Source organism: Cervus elaphus, chromosome 3 (genome assembly GCF_910594005.1).
Source record: "Cervus elaphus chromosome 3, mCerEla1.1, whole genome shotgun sequence".
Taxonomy (NCBI): domain Eukaryota; kingdom Metazoa; phylum Chordata; class Mammalia; order Artiodactyla; family Cervidae; genus Cervus; species Cervus elaphus.
In genome coordinates, this window is record NC_057817.1 from 16,228,305 (window position 1) to 16,252,063 (window position 23,759).

The 23,759-nt window shown below is 33.7% G+C and overlaps 1 protein-coding gene, 1 long non-coding RNA gene and 1 other non-coding gene across 5 annotated transcripts in view; 2 read left to right on the forward strand and 1 right to left on the reverse strand.

Annotated features, from left to right (window-relative positions):
• LOC122679892 overlaps positions 1-23,759 on the forward strand; it is a 434,959-nt gene that overhangs the window by 403,373 nt on the left and 7,827 nt on the right. The window lies entirely within an intron of this gene.
• Positions 674-837, forward strand: LOC122686224. The gene has a single exon (XR_006338663.1). It is a non-coding gene; the product is annotated as a U1 spliceosomal RNA (small nuclear RNA).
• The window catches only part of RASSF9 (Ras association domain family member 9), a 31,569-nt gene continuing 15,067 nt past the window's right edge, over positions 7,258-23,759 (reverse strand). For all 3 annotated transcript variants that reach the window (XM_043880687.1, XM_043880676.1, XM_043880669.1), the window contains one exon: positions 7,258-12,575. In XM_043880687.1, the coding sequence (XP_043736622.1) occupies positions 11,315-12,559 (1,245 nt within the window). In that variant the 5' untranslated portion in view covers positions 12,560-12,575 and the 3' untranslated portion in view covers positions 7,258-11,314. The remainder of the gene's footprint in view (positions 12,576-23,759) is intronic.

Consider the following 23,759-nt stretch of genomic DNA (forward strand, 5'->3'; position numbering starts at 1 on the left):
GTGTCTGGAATTTTGTTCATAATATGAGAAACATGAAGTACAGGAACTCTTAAATTTGTCTCAGGCCCTAACTGCAATAAGACAATAATAAAGAAATATGGGATTTTTGAGAACTATGTGGATGACCAAAATAATGGATCATTTAATGTGAGGATTTGATATAGTGAAGACTCTAAGGAGTTACTGAGGTTTCCAACTGGATAACCTATGTCTGGGTAAATGTTTTAGAGAGGTTAGTTAACTGTTAACTCCTTCCTGATACACCTGAAATGAGAGGGGTGATTCATATACTTGACAATTGAGCACTGATTGCCTAAGAAAACTATAATCAATCTTTTTTCATTTCTCTGACTTGCATGTTCTTGTTCTACCCATCTAGAAAAATTTCCCTGGCATATGCATTAAAAATTCATTACTCACTTAGCATAGAGTAAGCATACACTCTTAAAGCCTCATTTAATTTGTATCTACAAGGAATGATGAATGCTAAGCATGGGCTGTAATTATAATTTTAAGATAGTGGAGTAAATTTTAAAGAAGTGACCACCCATGATCCCAGTTAATGGTGGTATTAAGTACAATCAGGTGGAGATGGAAACTTACAGAGCCAGTTTCAGCTGAGCTTCCATGGTGACTGAAGCCTTTACACAGTGCTTGTAAAAGTCACATCACTATACTTACCTGGCAGGGGAGATACCATGATCACGAAGGTGGTTTTCCCAGGGCGAGGCTTATCCATTGCACTCCGGATGTGCTGACCCCTGCAATTTCCCCAAATGTGGGAAACTCGACTGCATAATTTGTGGTAGTGGGGGACTGCGTTCGCGCTTTCCCCTGAAAAAAAAAAAAAAAAGTCACATCACTGCATCAAGACTTTAAAGTATTCAACTCATGTCACATCCTTCAATTCCATTATATAAAAAAAGTTGCTTACTTATTTATGTGTGTATTTATGAAAAGACAAGATTTCAGTTCAAAATAAGTATATAGTTTATCTTTTTATAGCATTTGGGGATTCTTCATCTTTAATCATTATTGATACTTTGGTTATATTGTAATAGCCACGTAATTTTTTCCTATAGTATTTTCATTACTTGAATCTCAAAAAGAATTGTTACTAATTGCTAAAGTAGTCTTTTCTTTTTGTTAATGTGACATTGAGATAGAGGTCAGAGTTGGTCTCTTTCCAGCTGTTTCATAACTATCATCTATCTCCTCATGTTGCCGAAGTCACATACGGCCTCCTCCCTAGCTCAACTACACTGAAGTAATATTGGAGAAACATGGTCAGCAGCCTTTTGTTTCTTTAGAAATTGGGATTTTCTTTAGAAATTGTGTCTTTCTTGATGTTATCTGTTATGAAATAATAGTGGTAAGATAAAATGTGCTATAGATAGAATAATGTGTATTTGCTCAGTAATGTTTTTTGAGGAATAAAAGAAACACTACATGTTATAACATTTTGGCCAACCATTGTATCACTAACTTTTCTGTTATAACAAAAGTGTAGGTCAGTCTTCCTCTTAAGAACTCCTAAATTGTTCTAAATCACAAAGTATTGGCAATTATGACTACTTCATATGTACATAAAATGCTGGCTTCATGACAAATATTTATGAACTTGATCTCATTATCTTGAGAAACAGGGAATGTGTAATAGTTTGATTCCTTAACATAACTGAATATTATTGGAAATTAATTTTTTCATAACAGATGTTTTTGATAAATTGTCATTTGGTGTCTGAGAGATATTCTGCACCACACATAATATACTCACACCAACATTTCTTAACTGAAAATTTTGTGGTCTATTTTCAGATTCTAGGCAATATTTGCTGCCTTTAATTGTCTGTTCTGTGAATACACAGTCCCTTCATAATTGTCTCAATAACCAAGTATAGTGCAACTTTATCTTATTAATTTCATTAAAATTTTGGTCGTTGCTTCAAATTAAGTATAAACATAGTCATTCTCCAAGAAAGGATATATATATTGCTTATAAACTTGCATTTATATTTCAATTCATAGCTCTATATCCATTCTCTTTTTTTTCATACAAAATTTTAATTTTCATGCTGGACTATAGTCAAGTATGTTAAGTGAAATTTTATGATGTAGTACTAACTGTGTAAATACGTAGCTGAAATGGTAATGGGATGAATAGATGGACAATTTGTAAATAATGCCCCAAAACTGACAGCAAAAACTGTAACATAACCTATTCTTCAACCTGATGGGTATTTAAATTTTTTGACATAAATGAAATGATACATGATTATTTCATTATCCTTAACATATTAAAAAAGATCGAGAACATATATAATAGCAATACTACAAGTAGTATACTTGCTGCAATTAAAAAAAGGCCTACAGGTACTATGCCAGGTATTTTTCATGCTACATCATTTATCCTTAAAGTGTTACAAAAATTCAGATACTGTTATCTCAATTTTTTAGTTGAGAAAATTCAAGCACAAAATGCTTGAACAGTTTGGCTAAAATCATGTAGGAAAACAGCCTGAAATCCAAACTGAACAGAATTGACCTGGCTTTTTGAGTGAAAACTCAGCTATTTTATGATAGAAGAAATCGTATTTAATTTGCGCTAATAGAACACAACAGGTTGGATAGTTTATTATTCTCAGTGTGCAAGCCTCCTTACTCACCTCTTTGAGGAACAGAGTATAAACACACAAAAAATATCTGCAGTACTTACATGTCAACAGTAGCCCCCACAATAGTCTAATTTCTTCTATCATTTTTACCCCATATTATGTGCTGTTTGAAAGTGATACAATAAAGGTTCTGTCTTTGGGCACCTGCCATCTCTGGAGCTGCCTTTTAACAAATTTAGTGTCTGTTTTCAGACTGCCTTTGGCTTCAGACCCTAGAACTGTTTATATCTTTCCCAAGCCAATGATCTCTTAGTCAACGCGAGAATTCTTGCTCTTCACATCCTTTATTTTAGCACAGGTTAGCATAGTAACCTTCAGTTACTCACCAGCTCTGCTAGAATTAATAAACCACAATTGAATGTTGTTGCTTTAGAAACACTGGAGTGGCTCTTTAACAGCACAAAAGTTGGGGCTACAATCTAGATCTCCTTTAGTCCAGTTCTCCAGGGTGAAGTTTAGGAATTTTTAACAAGCACTCTTTGTGAGTCTGTTGTGGAGATAGGTTTGGGAATTACTGCAGAAAGCTTCACAGATCAGAATGCCTAAAAATTTAACTCTCCAACCCAGGGCATGTTCCTCCCTAGTCTGACATACTTTTGAATTATAAATCCCAGTTAGCATTACCATGCTTCATCCCAAGGAAACTGCTGTTCCTCTCAGTATTGACATTTGTCATGATATAATCCTTTGGAAGATGACCTCAGGAGTGGGTAGTGTGGGTAGACGCTGAAAAGGGGTTAGTTAGCTTTCCTACCCATCTTTGGGCTCTTTCTCCTTAAGGTAATTTAGCTTTTTGTCAATACTTGGAAAATCAGAAAAAATATTGGCAATCACTATGTCAAACACTCGCACTTGCTAGAGGAGTGATTCATGAAACTCACATACATAAAAGGTAAAGCTAAGAAGCATTTCAAAGTCTTAGTTTCACTTCTGAAATGGTATAAAACTCTCTCCATGCTCGTGTGAGGTATGACAAATGCTACTTAGAATGAAAAATAAACTAAAAATAGGACTCAGAAGGGAAAAACCTTACCTTGAATGTGCCTCTGTTTAAGTGCCAGTGTGTTTGTGCTGAGTGATAGACAGTTATGATATAATCTTTCCAAGATACTTAAATTATAATAAGAAAATTATTGGATAGAAATTTCACTTTTTGCATCACTTACAAAATAATAGTTAACATGTATAGAACAGCTTTTATGGTCTAGGAACTATGTTAGAACTCTGTTAACAAATCTGATTTTACTAAAAATTTTTTGGTAAATATGAGGTGCTAATATCTGTTAGACTCTGGAGCAATATAAATATAAATAATACAGGCTGTTTTTCTCTCCAACTCTATTTCCAGCATAGTTTTTCTGTTCTGGAAACATAAATGATGTTCTTTTTCCCTGGCCATGTATTGTTTAACTAAAATAACCATGACTCCTTTGTCTATCAAGGGCCAAGCTAGCTGCCCTACCGCCCTGTCCTAACTAATTTGGAAAGAGATAAGAGTGAAAATGTTGGGAAAGGCGGAATTTTTAGTTTTAACTCCTTCTTTTGTCAGTGGGTTACTTTGATTTAACCTTGCATAGCTGCTGCCAGAGATAAAAGAAAGAGAACAGAGCCAAAAACAAGAAATATATCTAATGTGTGTTGTCATTTACCAAATCCATTGAATGCATTATCTTACATAATTTAACCAAGCTAGCAAGAACCATCGCTCTTGTTGTTTAGTTGTTATCATGTCCCACTCTTTGCAAAATGGACTCTGGCTCCTCTGTCCATAGGGTTTCCCAGGCGAGAATACTGAAGTCGGTTGCAATTTCCTTCTCCAGGGGATCTTCTTGACCAAGGGATCAAACCTGTGTCTCTTGCTTTGGCAGGTGGATTCTTTACACTCAGCCATCAGGGAAGCCAAATGTGGATTAGCTAATTTATTTATTTTTTTAATTTATTTTTCATTTTCCTTTAAAAAATTATTTTATAGGTAGGAATTTGGTATTCTGGGATTCAGACAGTTTGCTTATAGCATTCAGGCTTACTGTTCCCAGTTGGTTAAACTTATCATTATTCATCACTCTGGCTCTTTGATGTACATGAAAGTCTCTAAAAAGTCTCAGAAAAAAAGTCAGAGGGATATTCTATTATGTACAGAAAACTTTTAAAGTCTTTAGGTTGTGATGTGTATATATGAAGTATATTGTGAACCAAATTTTCACATTTAATACAAAAACTCTTAGCAAAAAATATGCATCTTCATTTTTATATGAATTTGCTATTTGGTATGCATTTTTTTAAGAAACAGAATTGGTCAATATACATTTTGACAACATATTAAAAAACAGAGACATCACTTTGCCAACAGAGGTCTGTATAGTCAAAACTATGGTTTTTCAAGTAGTCATATATGGATGTGAGAGTTGGACCATAAAAAAGGCTGAGTGCCAAAGAATTTATATTTTCAAACTGTGGTACTCGAGAAGACTCTTGAGAGTCCCTTGGATTGCAAGGAGATCAAACCAGACATTCTAAAGGAAATCAACCCTGTACATTCATTGGAAGAACTGATATTGAAGTGGAAACTCCAATACTTTGGCCATGTGATGGGAAGAGCCAACTCATTGGAAAAGACCCTGGTGCTGGAGAAGAAAGAGAAGAAGGTGGCATAAGATGAGATGTTTAGATAGTATCGCCAACTCAATGGACATGAGTTTGAGCAAACTCTGGGAGATAGTGTAGAACAGGGGAGCCTGGCGTGCTGCAGTCCATTAGCTCACAAAGAGTTGGACATGTCTTAGCAGCTGCAAGAACAACAACAATGGATGTTGTTTTTTTTTTTTTAACAGAATTGGTCAATATACATTTGTAATTCCTTTCTTTCAAACTAGATTTCTCTGTTGTATGGTCTTATAAAAACATCAGTATTAGTGTTTATAAATTTCTTACACAAATAACACTTCAGAATTTACTTAATTCCTATTATTTGGATTTTAATTTACTATTATTCATAAAAACTTGATAAATACCTGAATGCATATGTGTTTCCACAAATTTTAGAATATTTTCTTGCCATTTATTATGAAAAATAGGAGTACTGACTGAAAGCTGCGAATAATTGGAGTCATTGATAGATACCAGTATTTCCAAGTTACTTTCTAATGTTAGTTATAGCAATCACCAGTACAAGGTAAAGCACAAATTCTAATAAAATACACATCTAAATCAATGGAATGCTATACAAAGTCCAGAAGTAGACCTGAAATACATACTAGAGATTGGTTCACCAAAAAAAGGTGGGACAGATTTATTCAGTAAGTGATGAGGGATAACTGGTAACTATCAAAAGAATTCTCTTTCTAATAACTATCAAAAAAATTGTCTTTCTACCTTTGAACATTGTAGTAAACTCAATTTCAGATAGTTCAAATGTTTAAAAATAAGACATGAAACAAATGCAGCATACAGAAGACATGATAGAAACAGTTTTAAAATCACTTATCATGAAATGGAAAGGTGGTTTTAAAGAATCATCCCCCCCAAAAAAAAATCCTCATGTGTTATTAATGAGAAAAATCCATAAATTCAAAATAAAAAAATTTTTTAATTTTTACATTCAAATAAACAAAGACAAACAACATACACTGTGGAAGGAATGAGTATGTTTCCAATTCAGTTCTTAAAGAGTTAATTTCCTTAAAGAGTAATTAGCTATGTTCATTAAATTTTATCCATTTTTCATTCTTTAACATAGTATTTCTATATCTAGCAATCTAGCCTAACAGAAATGCATTGATGAGATAACAGTAAATGACTGTTAATAATAATAAATGATTGGACTATACCTAAATGTCCATCAGAAGAAGACTAGTGAAATAAAATTATAATTGATATAGTGGAATTCCCTGCTATCATCAAACCTCTGCATGAATAATGTAGGAATATATGTGTGTGTGTGTGTGTATGCATAGGTTATCTCTAAAACAATAAATAACAGTGATATTTCTGAGGAGGATATCTGGATAATTAAGTCATGGGATAGAAGGGAGACTTACTTTTCCTGGTACACATTTTTTGAATATTTGAATTATAGTAATAATAATAATTTGAATATCGTGTGTCTATTTTACTTGAAAACAAACTCAATGGTATTACATATACATTATATATATACGTATGTGATGTAGGGAGAGACTTAGTAGTCTTCTATAAAAATGTGTCTGATATTTGTATTTAGGAAAAATTTAATAAATTCCTTTTTTTAAAAAATATGAAGGCATTTAGTTTTTCATTTCCTTACATGAAACTATTCATTATGGACCTTACAAATTGCGATTCTCAATTCCAAGGGTTATTGAAAACACAAATTAATTTTAGGTTAAGAAAATGACTACTGTGTATTTTCTCTCACTATTGAGATACACTGGCTAAGAAAACAATGTTAACTTATTTCTATGTGTCACTACTAAATATTATATACAATCTTTTAAGAGCAATTTCATGGTCATTTATAGAATGAACAAATGAGTTTCCTTATTTTCCAAATCATTATTTCCTAAATTAAAGGTAATTAAAATTACTGCTTTTTGAGAAATAAGGGTAGTGGCAAACTGAATAATAGCAGGGTAGATATATACTTGAGTATTTTTATTTTTAACTGGATTTCATTATAGAAAGTAAGATAGCCATCTATTATCCATCTAGTATAAAACCAGTCATCTAGTATAAAAGTGAGGACATTCTTTCATGATAAGTTGAAACAAATATGTATGAAACCCAACAAAAAGTTTTGTTAGATCATTTTGCTCTATATTAATATTGTCATGAAATGATGCCTGATATCAACTTGTGTGAGTTAGCATGACAATTATATAATTTCAACTGATAAAAAATTTGTTTTTAATATAGACAGGTAACACACCCAAAAAGACAAACAATATCACACGAAAGTATACAACTATTCCGTTTATTATTTTGGACTGGTTACACTTGAAGAAATTGTTTGTATTTTGTACTTGTCACAACAAGTTATTAAACCAATCAGGTAGTATGAAAAGAAATAGCGTAATATTTAAAAGAAATCTATATCACATTAAAAGATATTCCTTTTGTCTCAAGAAAAATACATTTCAATTAAAATAATAATCCTACCTTGTAAAATTATAAAATGCAGCCACAGAAATATATTTTGTCATGTACAGTAGATGTTTAAATAAATATAAAAATAAAATTTTAATGGATTAAAATAGCTTCTACACACCAATGAAAGGCCATTTATTTATATTTTTAGTGAAAAAGAGAAAATAAAATAGTTAAGATATTTCAAAGTTATTTTGTGTATCTCTTAAAACCTAGCTCTATAAAATATTTTTTATTAAATGCATGGATGCAGTGAAAAACACCATAATTTAACCACTGATGAGCTTTTATAAAGAAAATATTCCCATTGTTTGCAATCGGTAACTCTGTGAATTAAAAATAAAACAGAAAATTGATAGTACAGTAACAATTTTTCATAATGACACTAAGACGTAGTCTCTCTTCCAAAGGATTTATAAGTAGAATTGTTAATGTTTTAAGTTTGCTAAAATGCATATTTTATGTATAAAATGCACTGGTATCATTTTTTTTTTTTTAAGTTACAGTCTTCTGTCTTTTTTTTTTAATATTTTTTTTTAAGTTACAGTCTTCTAAAATTTAGCAATTCAGTTCCAGAATTGAGTAGGGGCAAAAAGATTGATTAGAGGCAGTAAGGTTAACAAGATAGACCAAGTAACAAGGCAATAAAAATATGTTGAGGGAGGGAAGTTAGATAAGTACACAAATAAATATAAGCTAAACCAGAATATAAATGCTCCTTTATGAAAAATACACCTAAAATAATTGTGGGTTCAGAGATAAAGTATTACAAAGTATCAGAGATAAAGTATTACAATGGTTGAATAGAAAAACATGTTTCATAGAAAGGAATAACACATTGAAAAGCTTCAAATGGATGGTATTTCAGTATACAGCAGATGGAAGAAAAAAAGAGACATTTTAAGTGGGAGAATGAACACAGTTCTGTGAAAATCTGTCTTGTTATAGGGGAAAATAGTCAGCTTTTGTTTGCTACTTCTAGCTTCATATAACAATTTCATAGTTAATTTGTTAGGTTACTCAAGAATTTATAAACACTTTATTTTAAAGCTTCTATAAATAATTAAAATACTAAAGTTTCTATCAAGTTCTAAATTTAGAATATACATTCTCATTTAATTTTGCATAGCTCAGTATCCAGAGATGAGGGCAATGCATTTTAGTGTTTTTATTTGTATTAATATATTATTCTAAATTAGAGATTCACCATGGAAAATGATGATTTAATACTGTAATGAATCAAAGGCACAAATACATTTGTATAACAACAGAACAAGTTGAAATTCTAAGGTGATTTTAAAACTCAATGGTCTTGCTTTCTGACAAGAGTTTTTAACATTATTTACTGTAAAAATAGAAGAATTTGCCCTTAGAATGCATCACTATGCTTAATTGTATAAAATCAGACATTAATGCAAAGTTTCTAAAATGGCATTATCTAACTAGTTCTATTTCTTATCAGATTTGGATTCAGATAATCAAATTATATAGCAGATAACAATGTTCTTTTCTCACTAAAGAGTAATCCAAAGAGATCTAAAGATATTACTTTTGAAAAACAACACTACAACTGTTTTATATTTGATGATGATCTTCTGAGTTTAATCCCCAGAAGAGAATAATAAATATGTCATTAGCTTTCCATAGTGCTGAATGATTAATGAGATATTAGGCAAATAAACTTCCCTTTCTTAAATGACTGTTCAAGTCCCTTCTTATTTCTTTTAAATTAAACCCATGTTTGTGTTATTACCTATTAGCATACTTTCCCTACAGTGGAAATTCCTACTTTTCTTATCATGCAACTTTAAGTAAGGCCTTCAACAGTATCTTAGTATGAAAAATGGTAACATTAGATACTCCCCAAAACTGAAATATTAAGAAAATTTAAATATCTTCCCAAAGGTTGGCAAAATGTCTGGAGGATGGAGAAATTTTAAAAAAGATTAGGAAACTGAGTTAAAACATATAGTACAGTAAACATAAAGGTAAAAAGGGAAGAAATGAGAAATACTGACTCTTAACCAATATCCACATATTAAAGCTAAGTAAAATAATCATCTACTCACATGTGAGAAAGGTATTAGCTAAAGGAAAAATGAACTGCAGCTGTATTCATGTAATAGTACAACAAAACAGTTTTTAATATGATTATGTCATGTATTCAATAGCAAGAAATAGGCAGGGAAAGAAGGAGATAAGAGAGAGAAAGAGAAAAGAAAGGAACTTCCTAACTAAAAACCAAGCCAAACCAAGCCTCTTCTGGCTCTATAATGATTGTCAGTCAAGACAGAATCTAAATCATCTTTTCAATTTGTTGGATATTTACTTTCATGCTTGAGAGTGGGATACAATAGAGCTACTTTTTTTTTTCAGTTTGCACCTTGGATGAAGGACCATAAAGACAATCTGAATTATAGTGTAGCAGAATAAAAGGTTTTTGTTCACAGGAGCTCCTATCTCTATTTTCAAAGGAAAAATACTAATATTTATGGGTGTTTTCTCGTGTGTGCCAAGTTGCTTGTCGTGTCTGACCCTTTGTGACCCTATGAACTGTAGCCTTCCAAGTTCCTCTGTTCATGGGATTCTCCAGGCAAAATACTGGAGTGGGTTGCCATGCCCTCCTCCTGGGGTACTTAAGGTACATGGAGCTCTATTTTACCCACACAAAGGACCCCAAGCTACATCCCTTCAACTTTTTTAGATAATGTATAATCAAATAGGACTATGACCCTGTGATTCTTCTCTGTAACCCACACCATATCTCACTCGAACAATGAACCTGCACAGATGACTGGTTTGATCTAAAGGTTTGCATATCAGGTAGAGAAAGCACATACATATCTCTTATTAATTTTTAGCTTCTTTAGAAAAGTTGCTGTTGTCTGCAAAACTTGGCTTTTCTTATTTATACCCCTGTCTGATCCACTGATGGTATTTGTACATGTCCCAGTAACGACCCTTCCATCTCCTGTAACCTAAACCTAAACAGGTAGAGGGGTTCAAGAAGTAACAGAGATGATGTACATTCTAAATAGCAAAGAAATGAACAAATTTGAATTAATACAGTTATAATATAAGAGTTATCATGTACTTTACAGATTATTAAATACCAATAATACAGTGTTGAAAACTCGATAACAATACATCTTAATTTTACTTGTTCACATATGCAGTTTCAATATATTGATGTCTAATATTAAGAATTGAAGTTTGAATAAATCACTTCTCATAGAAACAGATTAAAATTCACATCAAATTATTTCTCTGTTATATACCTACAAGCTATTTTTGCTGCATTCCTAATAAACAGCTCATTGTTTGAACTTGTAATAATTAGATAACACTGGAACTCTTAAATCAAAAACAAAGCAACAAACAAAATTCTCTAGTTCTTATTAGCTACTGAATTCCTTAACATTATTTACATTTTTCTCCAGAGTGGAATATTTAAATTTTCCTATTAAATTAAACAAACAGGAACAATATTAAAGTAGGTCAGAGTGAAGCCATTTAAATTACGTTGACAACAGCACCACATCTCCGGCAGTTGTTTCTGAGTCCTGACTGTGGTTAGAGCTGATACCAGTGTCTGAGTCCGTGTCATTGGTATACATGTTAAATATTCTTTGAGGAAAAGGAGAAACCACTCCATTGCTGGTGGGCACCTCGGATTCCTTTCCTCTGGTTTCCTTCAGCTCGCATTCATCTGCACTGCTGATATGAAGGGAATTGAACTCCTTGGCGAGGAGCTCATATTCCTTAGCTTTCATCTGAAGCAATGAGTCACTGTATTTAATCTCTTTCTGGATGCCACTCAAGTGAGAGTGAATTTTCAAACCAGCTTTCATGCTTTTCTCCAAATCACACTTAACACTCTCTAAATTAGAGCTTTCGAGTTCACTGGCAGCTGCCCCTTCTGCATCTTCATTTATCTCCATGAAAACACTTTTTACTTCTTTCTCTATTTCGGCAGAGAGCTTATCAATGAGCTTTCTGTAGTAGATCAGTCGTTCCTCCAGCTGTACAATTCCATCACTTTCTCTCAGGTCCTCCAGAATCTGCCTTTCATCATATTCCAAGCATAGTTTTTGCTCAACTTCCCTGAAACTGGGCATCATATATGCATCCTGGACATAATTTTCACCATTATTTTCTACCCGATCAAGATGAAATTTAGCTTCACACTTTTCAATTTCCAGATCCAGCTCTTTCATTCTCTTGACTTGTTGATTAATAGTGTGATCCTGGGAAATAATCAGATGAACTAATGTCTCCATACTATCTCGCTCTTGGGAAACTGTGTCCTGCTTAATTTTAGCCAGCTTCCGGAAAGTTTTCCTGACAATTCTTTTTTGTTTATCTGGTGGTAATGTCTTCATGTAATTTGCTGGGCTGAGCTCCCACAGTTTTTCTGTATTTTGCACTAATTTGGCTTCAGCTGTCCGCCACAAGGGAACTGGAAGAAAAGCATCTGCTTTAACCAAAACAAACTGCATATTAGGCTGCTCGTCTCCCCATGCTTTCCAAAGCTTCAGGATTCTAGTTAGGGGAGGAAGAACCCGTTCAGAGCCTCTCCACTTTTCTATGATGCAGTAATCACTGGGCTTTCCCAGAAGAAATCGTTTCTCCCCAAATGTAGTCTCGTGTTCCTCAAGCAAAGCCTGGATGACGTCAGCAGAGGTGGTGCGTTTGGTTAGCCCACAGACAATCTTCTCTTCTTGGCAAACCCAAACCACAATTTCCTTCTCTTCTGAATCCATTTCTTTAGTTGGGGATCTAAAAGAAAACAAAGTACATTACACTACTGTCATCACTGTGTAAACTCAGAAAGATGGTTTAATTTTAATACCCTCTCTAAATTTTACCCTTAGTGAGAGATGCATTTTGAGGTGGGACTACATAAGAATCAGACATTTTATGGTAATAAAGAAAATTTAAGACCATGAAAAATATCTTAGTTTTCTTTTTAACTCCTATTGGGCTCTGGAACAAGCAAATTGCCATCAAAGATAATGAAGGCTATTTTATCTTTAGAAAGCCAGACACAATATAACTGGAGTTAGAATTGCCAGAGTTAAGACAATAATCAAAGTGGTGATGAATAGGTAGAATACGACTATTCTGGGGCTTCCCAGGGTGGTCCTAGTGGTAAAGAACCTGTCTGCCAATGCAGGAGATGTATGAGATGCCGGTTCAATTCCTGGGTCAGGAAGATTGCTTGGAGGAGCACGTGGCAACCTACTCCAGTATTCTAGTCTGGAGAATCCCATGGGCAGAAGAGCTACAGTTCATAGGTTCACAAAGAGGAGGACACAACTGATGTGACTTAGCATGCACACACAAGACTATTCTGCTGGAGACATAGGGCTAGGAAATAACCATGAAAATGTAAACGGAATGTTATTAGAGTAAAAGAGTTGAAAATACTCCACTATTGAAATTAGTGATTATTTCATCCTGCAAATATTTACTGTATGCCAACCATGTGCCAGATATGTCTGAAGATGCTAAAGATATAGCAATAAGCAAAGGAGACAAGGATGTGGACATAAATGTGTAATTGATATAAGATAGCGGTAAACACTAGGAAGAGAATTAAAGAGGGTGAAGTGATAGAGAATGACTTGGAAGAAGGAGAGGTCTACTTTATTTAGAGAGTTCGGGAGGGACTTCTCTAAGAAGGTGACATGTGAATAGGAATAAAGTCACACAGTTAGTAGTGACAGAGTGAAGATTCAGCCTAAGTAAAAAAGCTGACTGGAGAGTACTTTTAACTGATGCATTGTAAAGACAAGTTTACGAGTTTAATGGCTTAGACATGTGGATTAAATTGGAAGAAAAATCATAAACTACTTCTTACAGAGGAACTCTACCACACAAATTAGCCTTTGATAGCAGTGGAACCATAGTGCCTCATAAGAGCACCCAACTGGTCAAGGAAGGACATTTCCCAATAGCCAGCCATGGAGAAAAGTATGTGGAAATGTGTTACCTTCTATGCCTTTTTCTTATTAATCTTGTTCCTGCTTTCATTCAGCAATAAAGGATTTTGACTGGCCTGGATGCCTCCCTCAGCTGACAAAACCCTCATAAATATAAAAGCCCTACTGCTAACTCCTTAGAGTAATCTTCACATCCTGTTCCATTTTCTAGATGGAAAACATCAGTTCTGGGTCTGTAGCTAAGGATGACAGGACTTATAAACGCTTCAGCTCTACACTGCAGCTATGAAGAAGACTGGAAAACAGGGATCAGGGAGTCTTTATGTACGCTAGAAGAATAATGACGTACATGAGAATTCTCCAATTCTTCCATGATCCCTGCTCTAATTGGGATTCTCTTGTTTTGGAAGGAGCAAGTGCTTATATGTTATGGCTTCCACTAGATACCTGATAGTTTTCAGCTCATGTGGATGATATAACCCTAACAGTCATTATGCACAATCAAGAAAGATAAATTATTTCCATATTACATATGAGAAATTGAGTGCCTTTATTAATAGTCTCACAGGCTAACTGGTTCCAAACACTTAAAAAAGTTTGCTCTAAATGTCCTTTTATTTTCTTGAGTCAATTATTCTCTAAATATTTTGAGGAATTTTTATTACCATCATTCAAACCAGGTAATTTTCAAAACTCTTACCACTTGCCTGAGCATGTTTTAAAGTAATGACCATTCTTCATTGAATGTAGGCAGTAAATCTTCCATATCTAGTTAGTATAAGCTTCATTATGTTTAATTCTACTTTGTAGCAGGCTTAGGATTTTGCAAACTATGCTTATTTTATAGTATGGCTCCAATTGAGTTTCTATTTACTCATTCATTTAATAAATATTTGCTGAGCATCTCTTCAGTGGTTGATACCATCATGGAAATGTGGATCATAGAAATATTTGTATGATTTATAAAACATTTGCTGTTTAGTTACTAAGTCATGTCGGCCTCTTTTACCACCCATGGACTATAGCCCGCCAGGCTCCTCTGTCCATGGGATTTCCCAGGCAAGAATACTGGAATGGGTGGCCATTTCCTTCTCCAGGGTATATCCCTGATCCAGGGATAGACTTGTCTCTTACATCTCCTGCATTGGCAGGTGGATTCTTTTACCACAGAGTCCCCTGGGAAGCCCAATATATAGTATACTGCATCTATAATTACATAGTATGAAAGTGTGTTAGTTGCTCAGTCCTGTCAGACTCTTTGTGACCCCATGGACTGTAGTCTGCTAGGCTCCTCTGTCCATGGGATTTCCCAGGCAAGAATACTGGAGTGGATTGCCATTTCCTCTTCCAGGGTATTCTGACCCAGGACTGGAATCCAGGTTTCCTGCATTGCAGGTGGATTCTTTACCATCTAAGCCACCTAGGAAGTCCTTATTATATATACATAATATATACTACATAATTATTTAGTATATATTATGACATTTCCCATACATACACTTTAAAAAATTACATATGTATTTTACACTTTATTAAATTTGATATTATTGAATATATCCTAAGATTCTCATTAAGTATTGTTATGTTTGGGATCAAGATTGCTGGGAGAAATATCAATAACCTCAGATATGCAGATGACACCATCCTTATGGCAGAAAGTGAAGAGCCTCTTGATGAAGGTGAAAGAGGAGAGTGAAAAAGCTGGCTTAAAACTCAGCATTCAAAAAACCAAGATCATGGCATCCAATCCCATCACTTCTTGGCAAACAGATGGGGAAACAATGAAAACAGTGACAGATTTTATTTTCTTGGGCTCCAAAATCACTGCAGATAGCGACTGCAGCCATGAAATTAAAAGACGTTTGCTCCATGATCAACCTAGACAGCATATTAAAAAGCAGAGACATTACTTTGCCAACAAAGGTCCATACGGTCAAAGCTATGGTTATTCCAGTAGTCATATTCTTGGCTGGAGAATCCCATGGACAGAGAAGCCTGGTAGGCTACAGTCCATGGGGTCACAAGGGTCAGACACGACTTAGAGGCTAAACCACCACCGCCATGTTTGGATGTGAGAGTTGGACCATAAACAAGGCTGAGTGCCAAAGAATTGATGCTTTTGAACTGTGGTGTTGGAGAAGACCCTTGAGAGTGCCTTGGAATGCAGGGAGATCAAATCAGTCAATCCTAAAGGAAATCAGTCAATCCTAAAGGAAATCAGTCCTGAATATTCATTGGAAGGGCTGATACTGAAGCTGAAACTCCAATACTGTGGCCACCTGATGCAAAGAGCCGACTCATTAGAAAAGATCGGTGTTGCTGGGAAAGATTGAAGGCTGGAGGAGAAGGGGACGACAAAGGATGAGATGGTTGGATGGCATCACTGACTCAATGGACATGAGTTTGAGCAAGCTCCAGGAGATGGTGAAGGACAGGGAATCCTGGCTTGCTGCAGTCCATGGGGTTGCAAAGAGTTGGACATGACTGAGAGACTGAATAAAAACAACATGCTCTGTTTATGTTTTCAAATAGTTTATAATCACAAAATATGCTTAAAATTATTTATGTATATAAAAGAAAATAAAAAACACTCATAGTACCACAGTATCCATTTTTATTTGACACTTTAATTTCTTTTTTGCCTTCTGAAACATTAACAAGATTTACTTGTAAAGATATGCAAAAAAGGAATAGTAGGAACAATACTAGATATTTTATAATATGATTATATGTTATATATTATATATATAAATATATATATTTTATAATATGAATTCATCTTAATCTTCACTAACAATTCAATTTCATTTCATTCTTCTTGAATTCTGAAAATTATTTTTTTCTAATCTTCTGTACTCATCACTGTAATACTGCAATACACACACACACACACACACACACACACACACACACACACACACATATATACACATCTGACTCACATTTCTCACAAGATTGCTTCAAATATCAGATAAGAGAAAGAAGAAGAGTGCTTTGAAAATTGTGGAAAATGTACTGGGTAAATATAGGTTATTAACACTAATGGTAAAATTACTGTTATTATTACTTAATGCTGAGAAGGGTATGGCATTATTCAGTAACATTATTGAGCTTGCTACAGTAGTTAATAGTATTATTTTCAAAATATTTTCCCATCTACCCCACAATATTTTTTCACCTGTTTTCAGCTGGTCAATATTTTTGCATGTACACTCCCAATATAACACAACTGTTTATCTAATAAAAAGATGTTTAAAAGGATCACTAATATAATATTTGGATCAGAGATGAGCTGAGAATCCTTTTAATCTTTCTCTGATTTATAGCTTTCTGATTTTAACACTGTGGTAATAAAGTTTATTACACTGAAAATAAATCTATACATATATTTATATTTCATCTGACTATTCTTCTATAACTATTTCATTATTCAGTTTTTGCCTTTTAGAGTATCTTCTTCAGACAAATAAGAAAATTTATATGCCAAATGAAACTCTTCAGTGACATGTGTTAGCCTCACAGGTACTTTTCCAGATTTATTCTGAAATAGAGTGAAAATTATATATGAGAATTTTTGCATTCACCCTGTATTCAATCATGAACTTAAAAATGTCTCCACTGATAATTAGTTTTAATACCACAAAACACACAGAATTAAGATGAGTTGGCTTGGAATTACATATGGAAGTTCATACAACTAAATATTTCTTCAACAAGTTTCCATTGAGTAACTATGGTGCATAAAGCAGTAGGGAATAAATCAACTATTTAAATCTGGAAATCTTAAGTATTAAATAAGACATCTTAATGTCAAATTGAAGATCTACAACATAAGTATTTACAGAAAAAGGATTAAGTGTGAAGGCAGAGAAAAATAAAGATAAATAGATAATATTTGGCCATCTTTATTAAGTTGTACAAAAAAAAAAAATGAACTTGGGGCCCAGGAGAATAATTCAAAAAATGACATTTCTTCCTAGTATGGTAGACATTGAAGTTTGATCGAGATTTGATGTATAAAATTTATCAGGACAAATGTTTCATATTGAGCCCAACTTTAAAAAAAAAGAATCATTAAAATGAGAAATTATTAAGAATAATTACATTATAATATATGCTAAAACCATTGCTTAGTCATGTCTGACTCTTTGTGACCCTGTGGACAGTAGCCCACCAGGCTCTGTCCATGGGATTGTCCAGGCAAGAATACGGAGTGGGTTGCCATTTACCCCTCCAGGGGATCTTCCCCACCCAGGGACTGAATCTGCATCTCCTGTGGCTCCTTAACTGCACGTGGATTCTTCACTGCTGAGTCACAGAGGAAGCCCGGTGAGGAATCCTGATCCATATACACAACAAAATACTTTCATCACAGCTTTGTCTATTCCGTTTTTTCTTACATCTTGTGGGGAATCTAACAGTAAAATATATTAAAACAAAAATAACAAATAAGTGAGACATTTCCAAAATAAGTGATGCAAGTTGGTATTCTACTTAATGGATTGCCAATGGAACTTTTTCTCCTTTCACCCTCATGGCCAGTCTTTATGATTATTATTATTAATCCTGCCCAACTGGACTTCCCTCTGTTAGTCCCAGAACTGGTCCTAAAGAATATTGATAGCTGCATTAAGATGCTATAGAAACACAAGTATTCAGAATAGGATTAATTTTAGTTCAGGGGGAAAAAAAACAAACCTGCATTCATAGATTTCATTAAGAAATAGTAAATCTTCCTTCTTCATTAAGAAATAGTATTTGAATATCTGACCATTAAATGGGGAATGGACAGTGGGAAGAAAAGATGTGGGGAGGAAACGACAGGATAGAAGTGGCCAAGGAGACTAGGGCAGCACCAGGGCCATGGTGAGGGTTGGAAGTCAGCAGAAAGGGTTTCACTGTATTTCTCCGTTACTCCTTTGCAGGTTTATTCTGCCCTGTGACAGAGTAGACAACCAAAGACCAGAATTAGGAATGAAGGTTTTGAGACACCTTCAGTTTAGGAGAAGAAGTAGTCAAGATAATATCTGCAGTCTTTACAGGACCAAAGGAAAATTCTCAGAGATAACCAGGGGAAATGGGGAAAAAAAAAAAAAAATCTATCACTTAGTTAAGGCTGTGGACAGCACAGGCATGTACGACATGCCTAGACAAGTTAGAAAGTGTCTTTAAAAATACACTTTGTCTTTAAAATTGTCTTTAAAATACACTTTAAAATTGTTTTTAGCAATAAAACTACACTAAATAGAACATTTTCTTGCTTTGGTTATTCAAAGGCACCCTGGAATATAATACTGTCTTGAAGTCACATTATTCAAATGAATTGGAATACAATACTGTATTTTTTAAAATCTGGTTACTGTGCTTTTCTGACTGCTGAATACAAAACAAGGGTTGCTATTATTCTAAATTTTATCAGACTTTTGGCCAAACTAAGATATTGTCTTAATATTTTTTTTTACATGCAGTTCAAATTAAATGAATGCTTTCCAGTCAAACTTCTCATTCTATAGAGAAGTATGAATTATCTCCTTAATATTTCTTAACACATAGTAAAATTAATTCCCTTTGAAATTTTTATTAAACCTCAAAATATATTTAAACTCCTCAAAAGACAAACATTTATTTTTCCCTGATATCATCATGCAGTTCAAAGCCCCAGCAAGGACCACAGCCAGAATTAATACAACATATGTTATTCATTTATGTATCCTGTAATAAAAATAAGAATATAGAGAACAAAATACATGTTGCACTGAGATTCTGATCCAGCACAGAGAACAGATTTCAATGCCTCATAATAGTCAGATTTTTCCATGGAAAACATAGATGCCTGTGGAATTATAAAAATCCTTCTTATGAAGTCTGTTCTCAAAATATCTTGACCAAATAAACTATCACAGGGAATTAGATCCAGTCTATAGAACTCCTCAGTGTATAACCCACTACATGTGGCACTCATATTTAAAACATGTCAGTAAATAACACTTGGAGACAGACTAACTCAACAATGCAAGATTCCGAACTGATGATTAGGGGTGAAAGCTATAATACAGTAATAAAAGAAATTCAATCTCAGGATATTTATGTCAGGCTCGAATCTAAAATTACCTTGTAGAAGTTTACATTGTCTTGAATAAAAGCATATAATTAAATAAAGAATAAAGATAGGTGATGATAAAGGGCAAGTTTACTAAATCACATTCCATACCAAAGATTATAAACTGGTATTTGAATTTACAAACCCAGCTCTATACTAATTATGAAGTTTAAAATGCTGAGGATGCCATAAGTAATTAGTTTGCATAGTCAAGGTTTAAATTACATGACACATCTCTTTTCAAACTAAAAGGTCAAGCTTCCAAATTTAATAACATCTTTTCCCAATAATCAAAATTATCAGAGTACAAACACTGGCTTGGCCATAACCTCTTACAGAAAAACTCAAATGAACGTTTTATACAATCCAATACAATGAGTTTAGCTAATTAATTAGCTAACATCAGTACTATTATGTAAGAGAAAAATTTATATTTTGTGTACTATAATTGGGTGGCTTGTAATAAGAGAAAAAGAATGACCCAAACACAAATTTCAAGACAGACTCTGGTAAAAAGTTTAAATATATGATAGAAAAAAGTTCTATGTAAATCAATTAAATCTATCCTAAGTTAGTTATTCCCCAAATAAATTGTCCATTTTGAATTATAGCATACATATTTTTATAACTTGATTCAACATTCATTTCTTAACACATTACTGACCAGAGGCATTAGTTTCTGCAAAAAATCCCCTGGTCAATAATGTGTTAATAGAACTATGATTTTAGTAAATGTGAATAAACAATGAGGGTAAAATTCTATAGAAGATAAGATGATCTTTAAGTTCAGAAATGCGTTATATAGCTAGGAAGGAGAAAAGATATGTTTAGAGAGAAAGAGATTTTAAAAATTCAAGACCATCTTAAATATTATTGGAAATCATGAGATATTAACACATTCTGTATAAAAATGCTACAAAATTTTTTTAAAAAACAATAATAATCAAAGCTAGGTAATATGTAATAAACCATAATAAGACATAGAAGTTGACCCCAATGTCTTCAAGACATTTTCAATTCCCATAACCCTTTAAAGTCAAATTAGGCAAAAGAGCCTCATGAGATTTCATTTGGGACAGGATCTTGGATCCTGGATCTAAGATCCTTGGATCTTATCTGTGAGGTGGACTCTTTCAGTTTATTACTTAATATGATGATGTTTAGGTTTGGTAGTTAAGGAACAGATACTTAGAAAATAAGTTAAGGTGACTGGGGAAAAGAACAGTGGGGTGTGTGTAAAAGGAGACATTAGATAACAATAGCTAACATTTATTGCATGTTTAATATGTGCCAGGAAGTGTTTTAAGTGCATTATATATATCAACTCATATAATTTTCATCACAACCCTATCAGCTAGGTCCTATAATTCATTACAAAGATTAAAAAACTGAAGCACAAGAAATTAAGAATTTGTTCAATACCACCCTCAGCTAGTAAGTGGGAGAAAATACAGATCATGTAGAAATAAGGAAAATAAGAATAATTCGGATTAAATGAATTAGAATTGAATCCATACTGATGAACTCCCTATTGCCTAATACAATAATCAACATATTTCATTAAGTTTTCTCTCTGGAAACAAGATACTAAATCTGAGTCAGATATAGTCATCTACTGAGGAGGGGAAAACGAAAAAAACCTTTTGTGATATTATGATAAAAGTATTTTATATACTTACTTACTACCTGCTTCTATACATTGTCAATACATGCAGGATCATTTATCAATGTGATATTTAATGACTGACTTTCTTGGAAATCTGGAGGCTTGTCAGTACACAGACTCCTAATTCTTTCATCTGTTTAAGAAGCAACTATAAAATTATTTTATAGTTCCTCTAGTAGACATCTGAGTAAAATGCTGAATTGCCCATTGAATTCAGATTTTTTAAAAGTACTTTATTCATTCCAGCACCTAGAGATAATTAATATTTATATTTTTTCTATATACAGACTACATTTTTAGTAAGTTCTAAAGAATGACAAGGTCCCTAATCATTTAAAAGCTATACTGAGAACCTCCCTGGCGGTCCGCTTGTTAAGAATCCACCTGCCAATACAGGGTACACAGGTTCAATCCCCGGTCTGGGAAGATTCCACATGCCACAGGGCAATTAAGACTGAGCCACAACTGCTGAGCCGGCGCGCTAGAGCCCACACTCCACGACACGAGAAGCCACCAGATGAGATGGCTTAATATGATGGACCACAGCTAGAGAGCAGGGCCCGCTCGTCACAGCTAGAGACAGTCTGTGCACAGCAGTGAAGACCCAGCATGATCAAAATTAAACACATATTTTTAAAGCTATATTACCTTTTAAAATCTATTTTGTTTGGGCTATTTTCTGTACTTAAACACTGATCACCTTAATGCACCATGAAGACATGTGAAGTAAAGCAAATATACTATTGATGGGATTCAATACATGATACTCCAAAATATGGTACCTTGAGTATTTTAAGCGGAAGGAGTTCTAGAAAATGGGAGAAACGGGGAGTTCACGTGGACATTCCATCCCAAGCCACTCGCCTGAAAGTGATCCTAGGACCCTCAGGTGAGAGATGCCCTTCCTCTATCTGAAGGAAAGGAGCATTCTTATCTCTGAATACAAAATGAAGAGGAGAATCCAAACAGACTCCATTAAATTTCTCCCAGTTTACTATACTTACTTTGTATCCTTTGACCTATCTACCACACTTCTCCATGACTGTGCATTCTTCATTAAACCTAGCATAAAACAATTGAGATTTAACCATTTCCTTAGATCTTCATTTCTTTAAGAAGGCTCCTGAGTCATGTAAAACTTACAATAAATCAATTTGAATGCTTTTCTCTTGTCAGTCTGTTTCCATCAGTTTAATTTTCAGAGCCAGGCATGGAACTTAACAGGGTCAAGGAAAACTTTATATTCCCCTACACAATACATAAAATTAAAAAAAAAAAATTAGGTGACAATTTTGACTCTTTTTGTACTGTTTACACACTTAGACACACACAAAACAAAGTTTGAACACAATTAAAATTAATGAAGCAGACAAATGGTGAGGAATCTCTCTGCGTCCACAAGCTAAAATAACTCTGGTTATTTTACCCAGAGAATACCGCATGCCCTCTGAAGTAACATTTTTGAGATCATAGTACTGCAGTCTCAGGAAGAGATAATCACAGATCATGTCAGCCACAAATAATACAAGCCTTTGCTTAGTCTGCTAAGCAAATTTGGATTACTGTTTTGATAGATGAAGCATGAAAATAGTGCTATCAAATAGTTTTAATTAAACACAAACTATTTATTTTATTCACATTTTATTCAAATAGTTTTAAAACTGGAGTCCTTCAGAAAATTAATCATTCTATGAAAAATAGAGGCAGCATAATATTAAAACTATCTTGAAAATTAAAATTTTATGCATATATATATACATAGGAAAAAATCACTAGTTCTATGCATTACTAATACCAGTTTAATTTTCTAGGGTGTAATAATATAAGCCAGTCATATAAGATAAGAAAAACCCTAAACATTCCATCATTGCAGGATGGAATGCTATACATAATTCCCATAAACAGAGAAAAGGGAAGGGGATGTGAAATGAATGTGTATTGGAGATTGGGGGCGGGGGGGTAAGTAAACTAAGCTTATAGTTCAGATTCCGGAAGTTGATTATACTCACAATGTAAATATTAACATGCAGTGTTTACCAGATGAAATGCTGAAAAAAATATCTAATCATATTGGAAATTCTAGGGCTTACTTCTAAGTGTTACCCGTGCTTCGCAAATACCTAAAGTTTCCTTATTGATTTGTACTTTGTAAAGAAATATTTCATAACAACAGAGCATATTCATTAAAGGAAAGTTACCCAGCCTGAATATTTTGTTTAACAATAGCTGTAGTTATGTCAACTACTAACATT